Source organism: Sus scrofa, chromosome 6, assembly GCF_000003025.6.
Source record: "Sus scrofa isolate TJ Tabasco breed Duroc chromosome 6, Sscrofa11.1, whole genome shotgun sequence".
Lineage (NCBI taxonomy): Eukaryota > Metazoa > Chordata > Mammalia > Artiodactyla > Suidae > Sus > Sus scrofa.
This window is the reverse complement of record NC_010448.4, coordinates 82979104-83000452: the sequence shown is the minus strand read 5'-3', so window position 1 is coordinate 83000452 and position 21349 is coordinate 82979104. Positions and strand designations below refer to the sequence as shown.

At 44.0% G+C, this 21349-nt stretch overlaps 1 protein-coding gene across 1 annotated transcript in view; it reads right to left on the bottom strand.

Moving 5' to 3' along the window:
- Positions 4765 to 21349, bottom strand: part of TMEM57 (transmembrane protein 57) — a gene marked incomplete at its 3' end in the record, with an annotated part of 61606 nt that continues 45021 nt past the window's right edge. Inside the window, 5 exon segments of the mRNA NM_001038646.1 lie at positions 4765 to 5269; positions 10713 to 10887; positions 12971 to 13091; positions 16466 to 16648; positions 18268 to 18426. Of these exon segments, the coding sequence (NP_001033735.1) occupies positions 5067 to 5269; positions 10713 to 10887; positions 12971 to 13091; positions 16466 to 16648; positions 18268 to 18426 (841 nt within the window).

The window sequence follows — 21349 nt, the reverse complement described above, 5'->3', positions numbered from 1 at the left end:
GCCTTGCTCTCCAGTCAGTGATTCCCACAGGGGGTCCCAGGGACGAAGCCTTACCTGGGAACTTGTTCAAAACCCGGATGTTCACGTTCTCTCCCAACCCTCCTGAATCAGAATCTCCGAGGGTGGGGGCGCGGCAATTTACATTTTAACAAGCCATTAAGCAGGCACTTCTGATGAACCCTAAAGTTTGAGAACCACTGTTTTAGGTAAATGTGGGCCTGGTACCAGATAATGTGCCAAAACAGCACAAGTTCTGAGGACAAAGGGGAAGGGAATGTTGAAAAGCCGACTCTGCTGACAACACCGCCGGCCAAACACACCTCATTGAAGTCCCCGCCAGAAGGTGTCTGGAGGCTTGCAGAGCTTCGGAACAGGGGCAGAATGGACCATGGCCCAGAGGAAACCTGTCTGAGCTTCTTGGATGGGGCTTAAAAGGCCACACCATGTTGATGCTAAGCCTGGGATTCTTAGGACAGAGATCAGAGGTATAATGGCAGATGATTCCAGAACCCTAGCAAGCCCATCCTGAGGGAATAAAAAGAACGAACTTCAGGCAGAGGCAGAGGAATGAAAGGCAAACACTGAAGTAGGACTAAAGCAGGAACAAAGTAAGCCCAAAGAAGAAGGGAGCCAAGAAAAGAAATGTGGTTCCCTTGGGCAAATGGATCAGTCTTTAAGCAGGTACCTTCCTGGAGAAGGATTTCTGTTTTACAATTTGAAGACTGTCAAAATGAAAAAGCCCCACACTGAGGTCAGGTGCAGTGGTGCCAGCACTTGGGGAAATCGGGTCTGAGGCGCCACTTGGCTAAAAACGGCTAGGCCCCCAGCAGCTTCCAGCAGTGAGGTTTTCCTGATGGAGACGTGATTGTTCTCAGGGCATCCAGCTGTTTAGGAAATCTTCGCACCTGGCAAAGTCAAGCAGGAGTTTGTAGAGACAAATCAAGCAAAACAAGGCTTCAGCAGCAACTCGAGACAGGCAGATGGAAGATGTCACGGTGAATATTCCACTTCAAATTTTCTCCTCTCCTAGAAAGAGTTCTGTTTATACTGTCATTCGAATAGTATGATTGCAGGGGTGTTCTGATCCAGGTAAGACACCGTATTTCAGGTTACATGTCTAATCTATTAATTAACTATATTCATTCAGTAAGTATTCATTGAGCACATGCTACGTGGCAGTCATTGCTCTAGGTTCTGGGGTTATAGCAGTAAATAAACAAGCAAAAATTCCTGCCTTTGTAGAGTTTACATTGTAATGGAGGGGAGAGACAACAAAAGCAGGAAAATGTGTAACATTTGAGATTTCCATCTCCAGCTTGCCCCTCATCAATTAAGCTCTTAATTTTTGAAGCTTTGTCTGCTTTTGAGTGTTGGCTGCTTCTGAACTAGCAGAGAGGGACAGTGTTGAGTCTTCGAATTAGGAAAGTCAGCTCAGGTTGGGGCTTCTAAACTATGCATAAACAACTGAATCACCTGGAGACATTGAAGCGGGGCAGGCCCGAGGTGTGGACCACACTGGTGAGGAGCTCCCCAGGGAGTCAGGCCGCAGAGGGCGGGGCGGGGCTTGCTGGGAACTCGGATTCCAGGCAGGCCCCGCCTCACCACCACTGCCAGCTTCAGCCCCTGACCTCGCCATTGGAGGCCCTGGCTGGCAGAGCCTGTTTGTCGTCACTTCACCTAATTCCCACAGCAGCTCCTTCTGCAGTCAGGGCAGCCAGGAACAATTCTCCTTCTTAAAGGTGAGGAAACAGCCCCCACCCCAGAGAGGTTAAGGGGAGGGGGTCACAGATTGCTGGGGCACAGCAGGGAGCAGACTCCCATCCACAGGGCTTGGCTAGGCCTGGAGCAGACGAGGAGCTTTGCAGAGGGGAGAGGCAGGCCTGTGAAGAAACCTGCTCAGCAGTCAGCATCACTGAGTCACAGCCAAGGAGGCATCTCGAGAACTCAGGGGCTCCTTATCCTAGCCAGGTCTAGCTACTGCGGCCCACCTGAAAACAGCTGCCTGGCTGGCCTTCACTGCATTCATTGGCTTTAAGGTGGGTTTCCGGTTTACCTCCTCACCTCCCTTTGGCGTGGTGTGAATTTTGCCAGAAGCAACCTGAGAGCAGTTGTGAGGCATGTTCAGCCCATCCAGGTGGCCTTGCACAGCCCGGTTAATACAGCCCAGGGAGCCTGGGGAACTGGGAGGGCAGAAGGACTCTGCCCTGCCTTCAGGCTGGGAGCCTGAGGAACCGTTCATTCTCATCTTGTGAGATGTCTTGGAAAGATGCTGAGGGAAGGGGCACACAACAGGTATTTCCTTCTGTCAAGTTAGGAGATGTCATCAAAGAGGTTATTCAGCCAAAGCACACGCAGTCCATTCTTTCCTTAGCTATTTAACCATCCAGAATGGCAAATCCTGTTTTATGGCATGTAATAAATTATATTGTACTAAAAGGGAACCATTTTATGATGGGCCTAAAATAACACAAACAACTGGAGAGCTCTTTGGTGGAAAAGAACATGACAGTGAGAATGCTGGAGGCAGACACATGCCTTCAGGGAAGGCGAAGGCAAATGCCAGGCCGAGGAGGTTCCCCAGGGAGCGCTGCTCCCAGTATCAAGTGTGGTGTGTCTGCAAGCGCCTCAACGGCCCAGACTCAGGAAGGCTATCCAGCCACAGGGACAGGGGGTGAGGTGCCAAGAGCAGTATTTTCCAAAACTGAAGCCAAGATCAATTGTAACAAAGGCCGAGAGAGGCAGCTGGCTTCTCAGAGGACAAAAACAAAGCCTCTAGAAACAAGGGAGGACTACCGAAGAGGTTACCTGCGAGGGCAGTTCAGGATCTGTGACACATAGGAAACCCAATAGGGTGCTGGTCACAAAGCAGCCCGACGAGATTCTGGAAAATGGGAAGGAAACTGGCTCTCAAAAATGTCTCACCAACTACCTCCAACCCCACCCCTAACTGGCTTTTTTTAGAAAAGGAAGGTCAGACCAGAAAACAAGTCAGTCTTGGTTCTAAACAGATGCCAGAGAGAAAGGAAGAGGGAGGGGGGAGGGGAAGGAGGAAAGGCGGGGAAGGAAGAGGGAGGGAGGATTGAGAATGGATCCACCCTATGTTAAGACTAGAACTAAAACTACCTGAGCCCCTGGTGGACTCACCCCAAATCCTGTACCTGCGCCCGCCCGCTGCACGGGACACTGCCACTGAAGTGGGTGCTGAAATGAGGACAGAGCAGGAGTGAGAATCCAAGGCCCGAGCTCAACAGTCTACCTTGACGTGCCCTCCTGAAAAGTTAAAAAGGCAGAAAACTAGTTTATCTGTAAGAAAATGTTTATTCTTTTGAACCCCACAGGAAAAAAAAAAAAAAAAGAATGCAGCCAAGACCAAGTATTTAACCAAAATAGTGTCCCAAAAGGCAGCAAAATGGGGGAAACCTCAACACAAAGTCAGTGACAATTTTCCATGTTTTTGCACAAAGATGAAAAAAAATCTATGACAATTCTGAATAACACTTTCATGGTGACAATTACACAAGATGATTCAAAAATGCAAAATGGCAGCAACATGCACACCTGGCTAAAGCTAGAAGTTTTTAATCCCAAAATAAGATCTGTGATTAAAAGGATGATTCTTTTAATACTTCTATTTTGCTGACTTGCTTGTCCTACTTAATTTGCTTTAAATGAGACATACATGCCAATTAACAGGAAATTTTAGAAGAACTATGTCCTTCCAGAATCCATGGCAAGGAAGCAAAACCAATCTATTTGGTTCCTTAATTTTCCTAGTTTCCAAATACAATTTTGCTTTGCCCCTCCCTCTCCCAGTCCCACCCTCCACCCCCCACCCTGATTCTTAAACACTTCCAAGGCTTGCCAGTGCAAACACTTTTCTACCAATGTATAATATACACTTGAAACCAAAATCTTTGTGCGGTTTTGAGATTTAAACTCTTTAAAAAAACAAACAAACAAACAAACAAAAAAAAACCCTTCTTGGCACAAGAACTGAGGAATTGTCAAGTTTCTTTGAAATCGTCAAACACAAGATGACGAAGAGTGGAAAGCACAGTTAAATGAAATTTTAAAAAACAAAACAAAACCTAGAACTGCAGCTTTTTATTAGCTGTCATTGCAGTCTCTCGAAGGCAAACCCCGGCCAGCTCCCCTTCCCGTGGTGCTCGCCTCGAGCCAAGTCCAGAACACTGTGGTGCTTTCTATGAAAGGAAACAGAAGGTGCGGCCCTGGTGGGAGGGAACAGCCCAGCTACCCACCAGTTTTACAGCAGGATCCGTAGTGAGCTCGATACATAGAGAAGAGAGATGATGGTGAAGGGGGCTATTGTTTAAAATCGTCAAGTTTCCTCTTGAAATGTCTTTTCCCAAGGCACTGTGAACAAGACTGCTGCGAGCCATTTTCTGGGACTAAACACACCGATGGGAAAACACACACTTCAGACACAACCCTTGTTATATTCTCACAGCTCGTCTCATCACCTGAGGCTCTGCCCTCAGCTGAAATGACACCCCTTGAATCTGTTTGGTCCTTGGAGGGGTAATCAATTTTTGTTTCCTGCAATATCAATAATCATCTTCTTTAATGCAGCTGTAAGATCAAAGCTGTGTTAGATTATTTAACCTTTTCACACTAAAAACTAAAAGTTTTCATTATCATCCCATGTGAATCCAATGTACAGGTTTTGCTTGCTGATTTAAGAATAAAACAAAACAGAACAAAAATAAAGGGTTGAGAAGCAAAAACTCTGCTTTTTTTTTCTTCAAGAGGAAACTGTAAGAATACATAAAAGGCAAAATTGGCTACTGGAAATCCAAGAATGGTTTTAATGTATTGGCCGAAAAAAATAAACTGCAAAGTTCTGTGAGGTCTTCTAAAAATTTACAAGAAAAACTGATGGGCAGTTCTAATCGGACTTGGATGTTATCTTTCCCCCCTTTTAAAAAACGACAACATATACAGTCCCACAAAATACAATATAAACTTTTTTTATCTTGACTGCCAGAGACGCTCCTTTGAGATGCCTTCTGAAAACCCAATGGTTGGACAAAACACACTGCTGGCCTTCATTTCTTCAGGGGCTGGTAAACAGAGGCATTGGGATCAAGTCCAGAGGGGCTGGTCTCCACAAATTTGGAAGAGTAGTGGGGGGAAACAGGGCTCAGGGGGCTGGTGGCAGCACTGTACGTTATGCTGGGCATGACGGCCATGACTTCGGCTATCTTCTGTTTGAGGTCCTTGATTTCCTGGTCCTTCTGAAGAATTTGTCCTGGAAGATCAAAGACCATCCATTTAGTGAGAAGGGAAGGCTCCCCCCACACAATGCCCTCCTGGGCCAATCAATCCCACAATCCCAAATGGATTTGGCTCCAGCTTTTTTTTTTTTTTTTTGGTCTTTTTAGGGCTGCACCCTTGGCATATGGAAGTTCCCAGACTAGGGGTAGAACTGGAGCTGTAACTGCCAGCCACAGCCATAGCCACAGCAACACCAGATCTGAACCGTGTCTGCAACCTACACCACAGCTCACAGCAATGTGGGATCCTTAAACCAATGAGTGAGGCCAGGGATGGAACCTGTGTCTTCATGGATATTAGTCAGCTTCGTTTTCTCTGAGACATGACAAGAACTTCTTGGTTTTGGCTTTGATGGTTTGTAAGGGAGACACATTTTTCCAGGAATGAGCCAAATAGCAAATATTTTAAGCACTATGAACCATAAACTGTCTTTGTTGTGCTCTGCTGTTTTCTAAATCATAGAAAAATGTAAAACCATTCTTAGCCCATAGGTGGTACAAGAACAGGTGGCAGATCCGGCCTGTGGGCCATGGTATACAGGTGAACAGGGATTCTGTTCATGCAGGTGTGATAAAGCAAAGAGCTCCATCTCCAGGCACCATGCTTTGAGCTCGGCAGCCACCAGGGCAGCCTAAGCAGGTGCTGCTTTTGAACTATGGCTCCATCTCTTGAGCTAGAATATTTTTCTAGTAGGAAGGACTATCTATGAGTGTCAGACCAAGGAATGCAACCAACTCCTGCCTGCCTCAGGGCTGCCTTCCTTTCTGTGCTTCTCCCACTCTCTGTGCCATGAACTCATGAGATTTGTTTCTACTTCCTCACAAAGCTTTCCCTGATCGATTGACTGATCGATCAAGCGATCTTCCTTCCTTCCTTTCTTTGCTGCCTCACAGCATATGGAAGATCCCAAGCTAGGGGTCGATTTAGAGCTCTAACTGCTAGCCTATGTCACAGCCATAGCAACACTGGATCCCCGACCCACTGAGGGAGGCCAGGGATCGACCCCACACCCTCATGGATACTAGTTGGATTCATTTCCACTGCACCACAACGGGAACTCCCTGATCTTTCCATCTAGATCAGATGCTACCCCAGCCTGCAACTCCTCGATCCTCAACTAAGCTTTCCTTTGCGTTAGTTTATTCTTTGTAATAATGATAATAATCACAGCAGCTAACACATATGTGCCCGGCACTGTTCTAAGTGTTTGTACAGACTAACTCATTTATTTATCACAACAACCTATAAGGTGGGAATTATTAACATCATCCATTTTATAGATGAGGAAAATGAGGCACAGAGAAATTGAGTCACAGAGCCAGGAGTCAAAACTACACAATTTGGAGTTCCTGCTATGGCACAACGGGATCAGTGGTGTCTCTGCAGCACCAGGACACAGGTTCGATCTTGGCCCAGCACAGTGGCTTAAAGGATCTGGCACTGCTGCAGCTGCAGTGTAGGTGTAGCTCAGATCTAATCCCTGGCCGGGGAACTCCATATGCTATGGGGCAGCCCCAAAAGAAAAACAACAACTACACAGTCTGGCGGCAGGGTTTACATTCTTCTTCTTTTTTTGCCTTTTTTCAGGGCTGCACCTGCGGCATATGGAAGTTCTCAGGCTAGGGGTCGAATTGAAGCTGCAGCTGCCAGCCTATGCCACAGCCACATCAATACAAGATTTGAGCCATATCTGCGACCCACACCACAGCTCTTGGCAACACCAGGTCCTTAACCCACTGAGCAAGGTCAGGGATTGAACCCGCATCCTCATGGATACTAGCTGGGGTTGTTACTACTGAGCCATATTGGGAACCCCGAATTTGCATTCTTCTGTCCCCTGGGACTATTCATTTAGGTGCTGATGTGTCCTCCATATCTCCACTGGACCATGAGCTCCCTGGGGCACAGACTGTGTCTCCTTTTTCCCTTTGCTATGGCCCTAGCGCCCAGCCAAGTAGAAAGCTGAGGCCCTGAAAGTCATGTAACTCGCCCAAAGTCGCTCAGTTATTAAGAGGTAGAGGGGGATTTAAGCCCAGAAACACTTTGTTCCAAAGCCCTCATTTCCATCACACTTTGACACCCCCTTGTCTACTAGGGGAAGAACACTCAGGAGTAGCCTTCAGAAATGTAAGTACTGAAGAAAGAAAGGGGTTGTATTTGAGTTGCACTCACTTTGAGTCCTACAGAAGATGGTAACATACTTGAAACGTAAGAGCGTGTGGCAGCATATTTTAAAAAATGATACAGTAGAGATGAAAGTTTTGGAGCCAGGATGAATCAAATGACATAAAAAGTAGGAAGGAGAAAACCAACAAGGGGTTTGATTTAAATTACAAAGTTGGGTTCTTATCAGAATATTCCAAGCATGAGCGTGACAGTGGCGGGAAGTAGGGGGAAGGCGGCAGTAAAGAGCAGTAGAAGGGAGCTGCTCCCTTGGCTTCCTTCATGTCCCCTGGGCTTCAGGTAAGCAGCAAGTATCCTCCCTCCCTTTGAAGAAATTCACCTCAGATGAATAAAATACCGAACGACATCTGATCTATGAGCCACTGTATCTTTTCTTCCACGCAGATTTAAGTTTGACTGCTTTAATCAGTAACGTGCAAACACTCCCAGAGCTTTGGAAAAGACATTTCTCTTTGCTTCTTCATCGTTTTACAAGAATTTCCTGGGCCAGCAATGAAGCATACACAATCTGTGCTGGGAAGTTGAGCTCCCCTCAGCTACTCTGAGGCCAGATGCTGCTTCACTCTGGGAGGCAACCTCTTCCACATGTGCAAGTCCAAGTAAACCGGGATGAGCAGAGAGAGGGTACCCACTGCTCAGGGAGGTGAGCCAGGCAGGCAAAAAAAACAGTGCAAGGTCACACGTTTGGATTTAACGCAGGATTCCCAGGACTCCTCTTTTTAAATGCCTTTCCTTGAGTCCACCGATTAGTAAGCCTGATTCTCAACCCTCATCTTCTTGCTCTGCCACCCCAGGGGTTTGGACCCCCTCTCTGGGGTTTAGGCCCCAAATTCCCACTGACTGATGAAGATCTTTCAGCCCAGTGTCTGGGAGACAACTCCAGATCAAAACATCCCAAACCAAACTCATTCTTTCTTCTCATTCCTTTCATCTGTTCTGCTCTCCTTCTGTGGTCCCAGCAGCCCTGCCAGCACACAGTACCCGCTTCCTCCCGAAACTCCAGGGACACATCCTCCAGCACGGCTTCACCCACGGGCCTCTTCATCTGCTATTCTCTTCTTCCACAGTCTGAGGTCACTGGACTGCTCACCCGGACACTCTCAGCTCCTTCTTTCCTTCACTGACACCGTTTCCTCAGGTAACGACGTGCTCTGCCATCTCTGCTCTCAGAATTCATCCTTCAAAGTCCACTCGACGGCCCCTCCCTTCCAAGCCATCTGCCTCTTATCTAGCGGCAGCAGGCCTTGCTGTGTGGCTTTCCCCAGGGCAGTACTTCTCATAGGGTCCACGCTGACCTCATGTAAATACTAAGATATTATCTGTTTTCTTCATGCTCATTCCTTCACAAGTGCAAGTGGAGTCTTCCAGAAGCAATATGGCAAGTGAAATTACAACAGACTGAATGTAGAAATGGAGCCAGAAATAAGAGAGATTTGCTATATATGTAAAACAATACCACTTTTCTCACTAAATTTTTGTTTTGAGAAATAGCTATTTTTCATAAAAGTGTTATTTACATTTTTTTCTTTTTTTTTTTTTTTTTTGTCTTTTTGCTATTTCTTGGGCCACTCCCACGGCATATGGAGGTTCCCAGGCTAGGGGTCTAATTGGAGCTGTAGCCACCGGCCTACGCCAGAGCCACAGCAACTCGGATCCGAGTCACGTCTGCAACCTACACCGCAGCTCATGGCAACGCCGGGTCGTTAACTCACTGAGCAAGGGCAGGGACTGAACCCGCAATCTCATGGTTCCTAGTCGGCTTCGTTAACCACTGCGCCACGACGGGAACTCCCTGTTATTACATTAACAAGTAATATGTTTATTATGTTATCTTTGAATGAATTAATAAATGTTTTAGGTTTTAATTTCTAATAGGTAAATACTGCTAGGTATAATCCACTTGAAAAACACCTCCTTGGGGTTCTCAATAATTTTAAGAGTGCAAAGGGGTCCGGGTCCCTAAGCCCAAAAATTTGAACACTACCACCTCAGTGGACCCCCAACTAGACCATGTCTTATTCATCTTTGTCTCCCCTTTGCCTTCTAGTATAAAGATTTACAAAGAGTAAGTGTGAATACTAAGTGTGAAATAGTTTCCTTCTACTAAGTCAACTGCTTAAAATTTTTTTCAGTAATCTATTGGTGGCTTATCAATTTCTTGAACAAAATCTCAATTTCTTTTCATCACGTCATGTCAGGCCTCTGTTCAGAAACCTCCCAAAGCATTCCACAGCACTCAGAATCAAGTCCAACATTCCTTCCATGGGTTGCAAAGTTTGGCAGAAGGTGGCTCCTGCTGACAACTCTCCCCATCACCGAGGCCGAAGCCCCACAGGCCACCACGCATGCTCTCTCCGACTGGTGCTTCCCCCTAAGAGACTCACATGGCTCTCACTCTCACTTCCCCTCAGTCTCGGTCAAATGCTACCTATCAAAGAATCTTCCATGTCCTCCATGTCAAACCAGCAGCCCTACATACTTACACACACCACACACACACACCACACACTGCCTCATCACTGCTTTGTTTCTTCACTGCACCCATCACATATTACATATTTGCTTATTACTGTCTGTCTCCTCATAGTGCCTGGCACACAGCAGATCTCAGTAATATCTGCTGAGTGAATGGCCTGCTCTCCAGACTCTCCTCCCACCACTCCCTCATCTGCAACCTTCACTCCAGCCAAGCAGAGCCAGCTGCCCCTCTGCACACATCAGGCCCTCCTAGCTTCCCTGGCCTTACCTGAGGTGTTTCTTCTGTTTAGATGCCTCTCTACCCCTCACCCCCAGGACTTCTTCACTGGGTTAACCGTCTTCTCCTCATTCAAGACCCAGCTCAAACATCAGCTCCCCAGAGAAGTGGCCCTCTCTGACCACCCCCAGACTGGCTTAGTCTCTGCCTCTTTATGTTCCTATAGCCCCCAGACATCCTGTTACATCAGCAACTTTTGGTGACTGCAGTTCTCTATTTATTTCTTCAACAACACTCTGAGCTCCTTGAGCACAGAGACTCATCCCCTTCTCTGTGTGCCCTGCATTTGATATGGTCTCATCTCAAAATATGTCTGCAGAATGAATTAATGTAATGATTCCCAGTGTCCATGGTAGGCACTTATCAAGGCACTTGAAGAGGAAACCGAAACTTTGGTTTGAGCTCTAAAGGGGCTCTGCGCTCCGGGCACTGGGCATTCTCACCCACGCCGCCTGACCTGGGCCCACTGCTCTCCTACCTTGGGCAATCTCCAGCTGTCGCTTTGCGTCCCCCAGTGCAGAGAACAGGTCCAGCTTGATTCGTGTCTCTGCGCTCAGGCTGTTCTCCAGGTGCTGTGTTTTATCCTGCATGGCTGAGAGGGCTGACATTAACACCTCGGTGTCCTTCTCATTTTCCTTATACTTCCGAAGCTCCTATCGACAGCATCAAAGGAGCAATGTTACAAAAACAGTTTTGGCATGGATGCCTACAAATTAGCCTGAAATCACAAATAAAATCCCACTATTATTGACCTGATCCCGAGAACACAGAATCTTGGTGTTTCATGAGTTTAGCCCTCACCGCTTAGAGGGAGTGCAAATGTATTTACACAGTAATGTGCACATACAAAAGCTCTTGACTGTGCAGGCTGTTTCTAGATAACAGTAGAATCTGTCTCCAAATAAAAGACTTTCTTACAATCCTAATTCAGAACCACAAAGAACTTTTTCCTGGTTGCCAATTGCAAATGTTGCCATAATGCTGTAGTCAAATTTGCCAAAACTTTACTCTCAACCTGCACTAAAAATTGCAAAAGTGTTAAGTATTTTGACAGGGCACACTGGTAAAACAAGCCCACTTAAAACATCAGCTAAGAAGTTTCCTCATGGCGCAGCAAGTTAAGGATCCAGCATTGCCACACCTGTGGCACAGATTTGACCCTGGCCTGGGACTTCCACGTGCTGTGAGTGTAGCCAAAAAAAAAAAAAAAAAAATCAGCTATTATAGCCAAACTTATTATAGTGAATTAAAAAATATATAAAAGTTCAAAGAAGAAAATAAAAATCACCCAAAATTTCAATGCTGCAAAAACTGATTTATTTTCTTTTAGTTTTTTTTTTAAAGCATACGTGTATCTTTTAGCATAAAGGAAATCACACAGTATGTACTATTTTTCTAAAAAACTTATGTATCTCAACAGTTCTTTGAATATGCAATTTGTATTGGTTATATAATCCTGCACATATATAATTATATGTGTAATATAATTTATTAAGCAAATCTCACATTGTTAATCTCACACTATTTTCAGTATTTTCTGCATTTATATACCACTATGATGAACATCTTTGTATATCAACCACTGGTGATATTTTTAAATATTTACCTTAGGCTGGAGTCTGAGGGAAATATTTTTAAAAACACATGACCTTTTCTAGAAAGTTACACTTCCATCAGCAACACAAGAGGACTAGGCCACTGCATACTCACCCAGGTTGATATTACCATTTAAAAATTCCTTGCTAATTGCACAGAAGGTAAATGATATCTAATTTTAATCTGTCTTTGGTGATCGATGAGGATATATTTCTACGTTAAGTCATTTATATTTCTTCTGTGAATTATTCATATTCTTTGCCTATTTTTCTGTAAATCTGAGCTTTTCTTAGCACTCTTTATTAGCTATTTACATATTGAGAACATTAATTACTTATTTATAATATTTATTGCAATATCGACCCCCAATTTATTTATTTATTTATTTTTTACTTATATGATTTAAAACAGAATTTTTTTTTCCTGTTTTTTCCTGCATTCAACTCTTCATCTAGAATATCATTTTGTGTGGTATGAGATGAACATCTAGTTTTATTTTATTTTTTCTTATTATCTAGCTATTACCAAGCCTTTTACTAACCCTTGCTGTTTTGTCCATTTCTGATGCCACCTTCACTGCACACTTGAGGCTTTATCTCTGGGCCATCTATTCTACTCCACTGACCTGCCATTGATTTCTTATGGATTCCATATGATTCCAATTGTTGTAACTTTACAACATATGACATCAGTTTTAAATGTCCCTTTGAAGAGCCAACAAAGGACATACAGCCTCTAAAACTGGCAGCTTTCCTCACCACACACTGCCCAGAGTGGCCATCTAAAAGGCTCAGAGCCATCCAGAATGGTCAATTCCCTGGTGACAGACAGAGGCTCAGGGCTAAGAAGGGGCATATAAGTTCCAAAGGACACTAATCTGACCTATAACCTGAAAAAGTCCAATAAATCTACAGTAAGTCAAATTCTGGTATAAAACGTCAAGGACCAGCAACATTTCTGGCTTGTCTTAGAATCTAGCAAAATTAAATATGACTTGAGTTAGACAAGATGAGAGCTTTTTTCATGCAGAGATTTTCAGCAATGAGATTTGGAGGCAGCATCTCCACACTGAAGCACCGAGTGCAAACCTAAGATGGAAGAGGAATTCAAGTGCGATGAAGTCTGCTATTCTCCCTTTACCTGGACTTTCAGTTCTAGTTCTCTGATCTGGTCTTCTTTCACCTTCATGTCCATCGTGAGCTTTTTGCCCTCTGCTTCTAATTCTCTGATCCGATTCCGTAAGGTTTCGGTGCACTCTCCCCTTTTGAAAAAGAAGAGAAGGGAAAAGGGGATTTAAAAGATTACAGGTTTACTTATATTGTAGGATTGATGTTTTTCTTATACTCTCACAGAGTCAGTCACCTTTTAGCTTGTGGCACAGCCTGCTCATTTTGTTCTTTGATCATCCTTTTTTTTCTTTTTTTCCTTTTTATGGCTGCACCTGTAGCATATGGAAGTTCCCGGGCTAGGGGCTGAACTGGAGCTGCAGCTGTAGGCCTACACCACTGCCACAGCAATACCAGGTCCAAGTCGCATCTTCAACCTATGACACAGCTTGCAGCAACACTGGATCCTTAACCCACTGAGCAAGGCCAGGGATCGAACTCACATCCTCACAGAGACTATGCTGGGTTTTTAACCCACTGAGCCACAATGGGAACTCCCAGTTTTTTGATAATTTTAAAAGTGATCTAAAATAATTATTAAGAAGATGTGGTACAGGAGTTCCTGTCGTGGCACAGTGGTTAACAAATCTGATTAGGAACCATGAGGTTGCAGGTTCTATCCCTGCCCTTGACCAGTGGGTTAAGGATCCGGTGTTACTGTGAGCTGTGGTGTAAGTCGCAGATGCGGCTCGGATCCCGAATTGCTGTGGCTCTGGTGTAGGCTGGTGGCTACAGCTCCGATTAGACCCCTAGCCTGGGAACCTCCATATGCCGCAGAAGCGGCCCTAGGAAAAGCAAAAAAAAAAAAAAAAAAAAAAAAAAAAGGTGATCTAAAATAATTATTGAGAAGATGTGGTACAAGAGTTCCTGTTGTGGCTCAGTGGTTAATGAATCTGACTAGGAACCATGAGGTTGTGGGTTTGATCCCTGGCCTTGCTCAGTGGGTTAAGGATCCGGCATTGCCATGAGCTGTGGTGTAGGTCACAGATGTGGCTTGGATCCTGCGTTGCTGTGGCTGTGGCGTAGGCCAGCAGCAACAGCTCTGATTAGACCCCTACCCTGGGAACCTCCATGTGCCGCAGGAGCGCCTCTAGATAAGGCAAAAAGACAAAAAAAGAAAGAAAGAAAGAAAGAAAGAGAGAAAGAAGAAAGAAAGAAAGAAAGAGATGTGGTACACATACACAATGGAATACTACTCAGCCATAACAAAGAACAAAATAATGCCATTTGCAGCAACATGGATAGAACTAGAGACTTTCATACTAAGAAAAGTCAGAAAGAGAAAGACAAATACCATATGATATCACTTATATCTAGAATCTAATCTATGGCCTATAAATGAACCTCTCTACAGAAAAGAAATTCATGAACATGGAGGACAGACTTGTTGCCAAGAGGGAGGGGAGGGAGTGGGAGGGACTTCGAGTCAGGAGTTAGTAGATGCAAACTATTGCATCTGGAATGGATTAGCAATGAGATTCAGCTGTATAGCATAGGGAACTATATTTGATCACTTGTGATGGAACATGATGGAGGCTAATGTGAAAAAAAGAATGTATATGGATATATGGCTGGATCACTCTGCTGTGCAGCAGAAATTGACAGAACACTGTAAATCAACTATAATAAAATTTTTTTAAAAAATAAAATAATTATTAATTGGGTATCTAATATGAGCCAGGCACCAAGTCAGCTACTTTATCCACACTACTTTCTTTACTGGGGTAGGGTTTATTATCCCATTTTCCAGAGAAGACTGAAGCTACTTAGATATAATACTAGTCCAAGGTCACCTAATTTGTAGGTCACAGAACTGGGTGAAGAACTAGGGTTTTTCTGGCTTGCCAATTCAGCAAGCTTCCCACTCGGCCATATGACCTGAGACAAGGCACAGGAGCTAAGCAAGACAGAACCACATGTTTGCTGTCTCCAGCAGGGGGCAGTGAGCTAAAAACACTTTCACTTTTGAGGGGCTATGCATTAGGAACGTCCCCTTTCTTTAGTCCTGAGGTTGTGACAAGGCTGCAGTAAACAGAAAAAGGGAGCAGCATTAGGTTGCTTCTCAGGGCTATAATAAGGACACACTGAAAAAGATGATGGCAATGGCCAGTGCAAAGCAGATTAACTGTTTAGGTTTCAGAAACGGTCTATCGGAGAAAGAACCAAAAAGGAAGGTCCAGGGAGAGACTTAAGCTTTGAGATTTACTTAAGAATAAAAACAATTGTCTACATAAACAAATGTCTACATAAACAATGACAAACTAGGACCATCCAAGGATAAGAGCAAAGGAAATAAGCCTGACTAAAAGCAAAGAGATTTAGGGTAAAGACTGAAACCAATTTACTGACTCTCAGGCATAAGAGACACTAAACAATATGGTTAAGGAACTTTCATATCCTCCTCAGGGATTTTTTTTCAAAAAGAGTATGATCACTGTTCAGGAAAATCTCCTGCAAGTCTAAGTACTCCAGAAATGCTTACGAATCTTTAAATGAATGAACAAACAGCTCCCCCTCACACATACACCCATTCTAGGCAGGTTACTAAAGGGCCTTATGAATCTGTATAGATGCCGATGGGCCAAGTGAGCTCAGCCATCTGCAGTACAGGATCTGCTGGGGGAAGCAGGATCACACAGGAGAGAGAGTTCTCTCTCTTGCTGATGTTTCCTCAAAGATGAAATGATGGTTTACCAACTATTATACAAATGCCAGAACCCCAAAAAAGGCTATTGACATGCCAAATACAAAAAAGCAAAAAGCAGAATTACATCACATAAACATACAAATTAGGATAGAAACTTAAAATGATCCATAAATCCACAGCTGACCCTCATCATTTAGATGAACTTCACTAATCAATAAAACAAGGAAAAAAGAAAATGTGATAAAAGTAGAAGTTAGATGAGAGAGATGGAGGGAGGAAGGGAGGGAAGAAAAAAAGAGGCTCAACTTTTTTCCCATTTTTTCCAGCTTATGTGACAGTTTGCTAGTATCCAAAAAAGACATGAGCAGTCAGTACACAGTGCCTGGGGAACCAAAATTTTACCTTTCTTCCATTTTAAGATTAAAAACTCAAGAAACACACACTTAAAAAGAGTAGAGAGTAATGATAGTTCTATAAAGAGAACAAAAGTTCAGACTAGTTCTCTCAAAGCATTCAGTAATATAAGTCTTACGGAAAGTGACCAGAAATCCTTTTTCGAGCAGCACTTTGCCTCCTGGGTGTGGAAGGCACGGTGAGTCCTTTACCCCACTTTATAGAGGAGGTCACTGATGGATGACCTTGTCATGAGAACACAAGATTGCACAGATGGGAGTTTAAAGCAGCTAATAAAATGGTACTTAAAAGCAATCCATTCACACATGATTGTGTACTTCCAGTCCTGCCCAAGGCATCAAATTCCCATGTCTGTCTCTGTCCAAGGAAAGCCAAACTTGGATCAAGCACTTAGGGGACAGGACATACCTAGATGCAGCAGCAAATGCAACAGCCCGGGCAGCAGTAGCTTCTTCTAACTTCTTCCTTTTTTTCTCCTCCATTAGCTGCTTTTCTACAAAACTTCGAGCTTCTTGTTCAGCTTTTAGCTTTTTCTCCAACTGGCTGATATTCTGCTTGTCTTTTTGCTTCATTTGCACAGCATTATGCAACCTATATGGAAATGGTTGTCATACAAAGTTTTACAATTAGAAACATCCACTACGAACCCTGGAGAAACATGGCTCCTCTTTATCATTTTAAGGTCAACATAAAGTGGAGATATGAACAGTAAATCATAAGTGTCAGCTCGCAGAGTGCCCAGGGAAAATACATTATTATTTAGCAATTCCTAAATACCATCAACAAGCTGCCTTACATGATACAGAATCAGACCAAGCCTCTTCTCTACTAACATGAGTGATCTATAGAAGGTAATCCAGAAAATAGATAAAATAAGTTTCTTTTCTTTTTTTTTTTTTTTTTTTTTGTTTTTTTGTCTTTTTGCCTTTTCTAGGGCGGCTCCCGTGGCATATGTAGATTCCCAGGCTAGGGGTCTAATGGGTTGCGCCAGAGCCACAGCAACGCAGGATCCGAGCCGTGTCTGCAACCTACACCACAGCTCACGGCAACGCCGGATCCTTAACCCACTGAGCAAGGCCAGGGATCGAACCCACAACCTCATGGTTTCTAATCAGATTCATTAACCACTGCACCACGATGGGAACTCCTAAAATAAGTTTCTATCAGAGGAAAAGATAACTGTAGAACTAATTCTAGTGGCCCAATGCACCCTGAAAGAGCTTCAGTCTGAGACCAAGGAACAACTGATAGAACCAGCCCCAGTGAAACTGAAGAGTGGGAGGGAAGGTCTTTCTTTGCCTGAATAAAATATGCTGCAGCCTAAAGCTGCCTTTCTTTTCCAGCTGTGAGATGTTTTCTCTGAGTATCCCAAAATAGATCCTGTAGTTGTCGACTCCCAGGATGCTTCATTTCAGATAGAAATTTAAGCCACATTCCCTTCCTGCTACTATCACTCCCAGCTTCATATATAAGGTGAGTTTCTCTCAATAGATCAGCATAAGGGGAGATGTTCTCTATGTAACAATGCTAGAGCCGACACACACATGCGTGGGTCCGAAGCAACGGAAAGGTTATTTGCCTATAATGCTCTAGCTTTGAGCCATAGTTCTTGAAAATGCTGAAGGAGTGCTCTTTCACGGGCAAGTGCAGAAAGTTCAGAGCTTAGAACAGTAATCACTACCCCCAGACACATAATGCTTAAAGATTAAAAAAAAAAAGACCCACACTGAGTCAAGAAGTAATTCCAGAATGAGCATAAAATAATTCACACAGAAGCGCTGGTTTTTTGTCTGCCTCTTCAAATAAAGTCAAAGTTCAGTGTCATTTTTTAGTTCCAGAAAACAAAGTAAATAGAGTTTAATCCTCTAGAAACTTTCACTCAAAAAAGCAAGAGTTTCAAACTGAGGCAGAAATACTTCTTGTCAATTTTACTCATTACAAAAAAAGTTCAATAGCTATTTTAAACTAAGAAAAGTCATTAAATGAGAGAAGACAAAATAGTAATATTAACAAACTGTTTTGTTACAATGAAATAAGATTTTACAGATTTTATAACATGTTGAATATCTGGTCCTAAATAAAATAAACATTTTATTAAAAACCCCCCTGCTAGGTCTCTTTGTCATCAACAATCTTGTGCTCCAATCCCAGGAAACAAGAGCGACGTGAGGCTGCGTGGCTCATGGCCAAAGGCCCAGAGGTACACGTACTTGTTCTGCAGCAGCTCATTCTCCTGCCGGAGCTGGCCCATTTCTGAGCGGATCCCTCGTTCGGTGCTGGAGAGGGAGCTGATCTGACTGCGGAGCTCCTGTTCCACTTGCCTGCTGGCCTGCAGGTCAGCCTTTAATTTTTTAATGTCTTGTTCCAGCCTAGGAGAAGGAGAAACGCAGCATCTTCATCACTGAGAGGGCACTCACAGGGCTCTGTGGGAGACCCTGGCTGAAGTCCCGACTGCTGGGCGGATGCGGAGCACCCCTCTGGTAGCTCCTGACATCACCGCAACTCCTGTCTGCAACTAGCCTTTGACTGAGGGCTTCCACCTGGGTCCCCACCTCTTCCCACCAGATGGTAACTTTTGGTTCGCCCCCAAATATTTATGGACATTGACAGGTGAAGATGGTGCTTGTGAATATATCTGATCTGCTCAGAAAGGAGCAGGGGCAGGTAGGGGGAGAGTGGCTGAAGGGTAAAATCCTCCCTATTAATGAATTTCCCATGTCCCTCAGCAAGAGAGATATGTTAATAACAACCAGCAAAACCCACCTGCTCTAAGATGTTCTGATAAATCAGAATCTGCTGTCCAAGATTCCCTCCCAACCATGGGTCTGGAAGAAATTGCTAAAATCGCTAGCATCCTTGCTAAATGATGTTCACACATGTGGTGATTATGACAGAAGAGCCCATTAGACTCAACAATAATGAAAAAAGGAATAAATTAGATGATCTACAAACTATAAGAAAACTCCATCTGTGAAATGAAGCTTATTTTCTCCTTTCAATTGCTTACTCCTGTTCCATCTATTTTCTTTAATACAGTAATAGTTTCTTTTTTGGCTGTGCCCACAGCATGTAGAAGTTCCCAGGTCAGGGGTCAGACCCACGCCACAGCAGCAACCAGAGCCACTGCAACGACAATGCCAGATCCTCAACCCACTGTGCCACAAGAGAACTCCCAGGAATAGTTTCATTTTAAGCAATATGTATTGAGGAACTACTAAACGAACATGTAGGACTGAAAAGGGTCAACAGAAAGTATAAAGTCAAGCCCCTTTCTTCATGAGAGAACTTTACAATTTCACTAGGGGCCAATAAACAGGCACTTAAAATGGTTAAACAATAACACGGGAAGGCCATGGTTAAATACATGTTACAAAGAATAACTAATATTTAATGAGAACTTATGTTCCAGGCCTTGTTCTGTAGGCTTTAGTGGTATGAACTCAATGTGTACAACTATGGGCTAAATTGAATAACCCTGGCAATTATCAGTCCCATTTTTAGAGATGAAGAAATCTAGATTCAGGAAAGTTTCCAGCCCAAGGTCATGAAGGCAGCCTAGCTCGAGCGCACTCTCTTCTCCAGCAGGCCAAACTGTGGCTCCCTCATCTCCCTCCCTGGGGAGAAGAGCCACATGAGTTCTGAGGAGAGAAGATAGGAACTGAGTTGGGCCTCAAAGCTGGGCAGGCTATGGAGAAGCAGAAGGGGAGGAGAACGCTTTCCACACAAGGGGAAACATGTCCCAAAGCTCAAAAACAAGAGAGCCACAGATATCTGGGGGCAGAGTAGTCCGTCTGGCCTCTGGGGAAGGCTTGTACTCTGGGAACAGAATGCGAAGGGATAGAAGAAATCTGGCAGATGGGACTGCAGAGAATGGAACTGACGGTCAGGCCAAGGAAGACTGCCAAATGACACTCAGAAGACACTATTTCCTACAAATACGTGGGTTGGCAAAAGTCAGCCAGCTCTGATGAGACGCTTGTGCCTTTCATTAATCCACCATCCCAAGAGAAGAAAAACTTCTGGAGGGCAATGGTGATTTCTCCTTTGAACTGCCAACTCCACAGACTGGATCCTTATAGATGTTTTATGAAGCACAATATCCCCAGGGCCCTTTACAGTGATCAACACTTACTAAATACGTATCTGTGTGTCCTTAGAAAACCAAAGAGCAGCTCTATTTACCTGTCTACCTTTAGCCAACTGAAACAAAATCTCAAAATCCAAAAGCCACAAAATTTGATGGTTATCTCCCAGGCACAGTGGCCACTCCCCTGTCCAGTGTCTGGGAGCACAGACTAGAGACCCCGTGTTCCAGAAGTGCTGCTGGGTCTCTTGACACAGCTTGCTCCCCAGGGAAATCGACATCATGCCACGCTTTCCCTATTGCCAGGGTTATTCCAGCTGAATGTACTCCCGGAACTGCTCTAACGATTACCGACTGGCATTTATACCACCCCATGCCATCCCTCAGTCACCCAAAGTAACCCAAGGGATGTTTGCCAAAACAGGTCAATGCTGTCAGATTATCCCCATTTAGAAATCTGGCTGAAGACGTGTTAGGTAATTTATCTTCCTAGAGAAGTCAATTTCGCAGTCTAAGGACTGCATTTTTAGTAGAAAGGTTGAGTTTTAAGAAGAGAATAGGGACCCAGCATGGTTTAGAAATGGGGTTTAGGATCAGGATCCTAGACTCAACTCTGATGCCAACTCTGTGACGCTGGGCAAGGCCTGTACATGTCACAAGGTAACCTTTGTAATGTTCCCCACAAACGATCTCTAAGGTTCCTCCCAACTGGTCTAGGATTTCTAGGCCTGACACACTTAGCACTGGCCGCTGATCTGCTCCTTCAGATGAGCAACCTAAGCTGTATCATGTGCAGAGGCCCAGGAATCAGGTTCCACAGAACCAGCCTCTGGGGCAAAGTATGTGCTGCAGTTGGGTATGAAAGAAAAGTTAAATCTACAAAAGCTAGATGTCAATAATTTTTAAGTTACTGATTTTTGGAATTTTTAATCTATAGAAGCCAAATTTTCCTACTATGAACTAAGAATAACAATATTCTAAATGAAACTTCAGAGTTCCTTGAAACATGTAAAAAACCGAAGAGTGCAGTCATGACAGCAAAATGTGTAAAATATCTACAATATAACTTCTGGAGACCACAGGACACTGAACAATATCTTTTGTGTATAGAACTATGAAAATTTTTTCTAAGACATATAGCAGCACAACACAAGCAAAATAAAGTGACATGGTTACAAGGCTATGTTCCATCCTAAGTGTAGGATTGT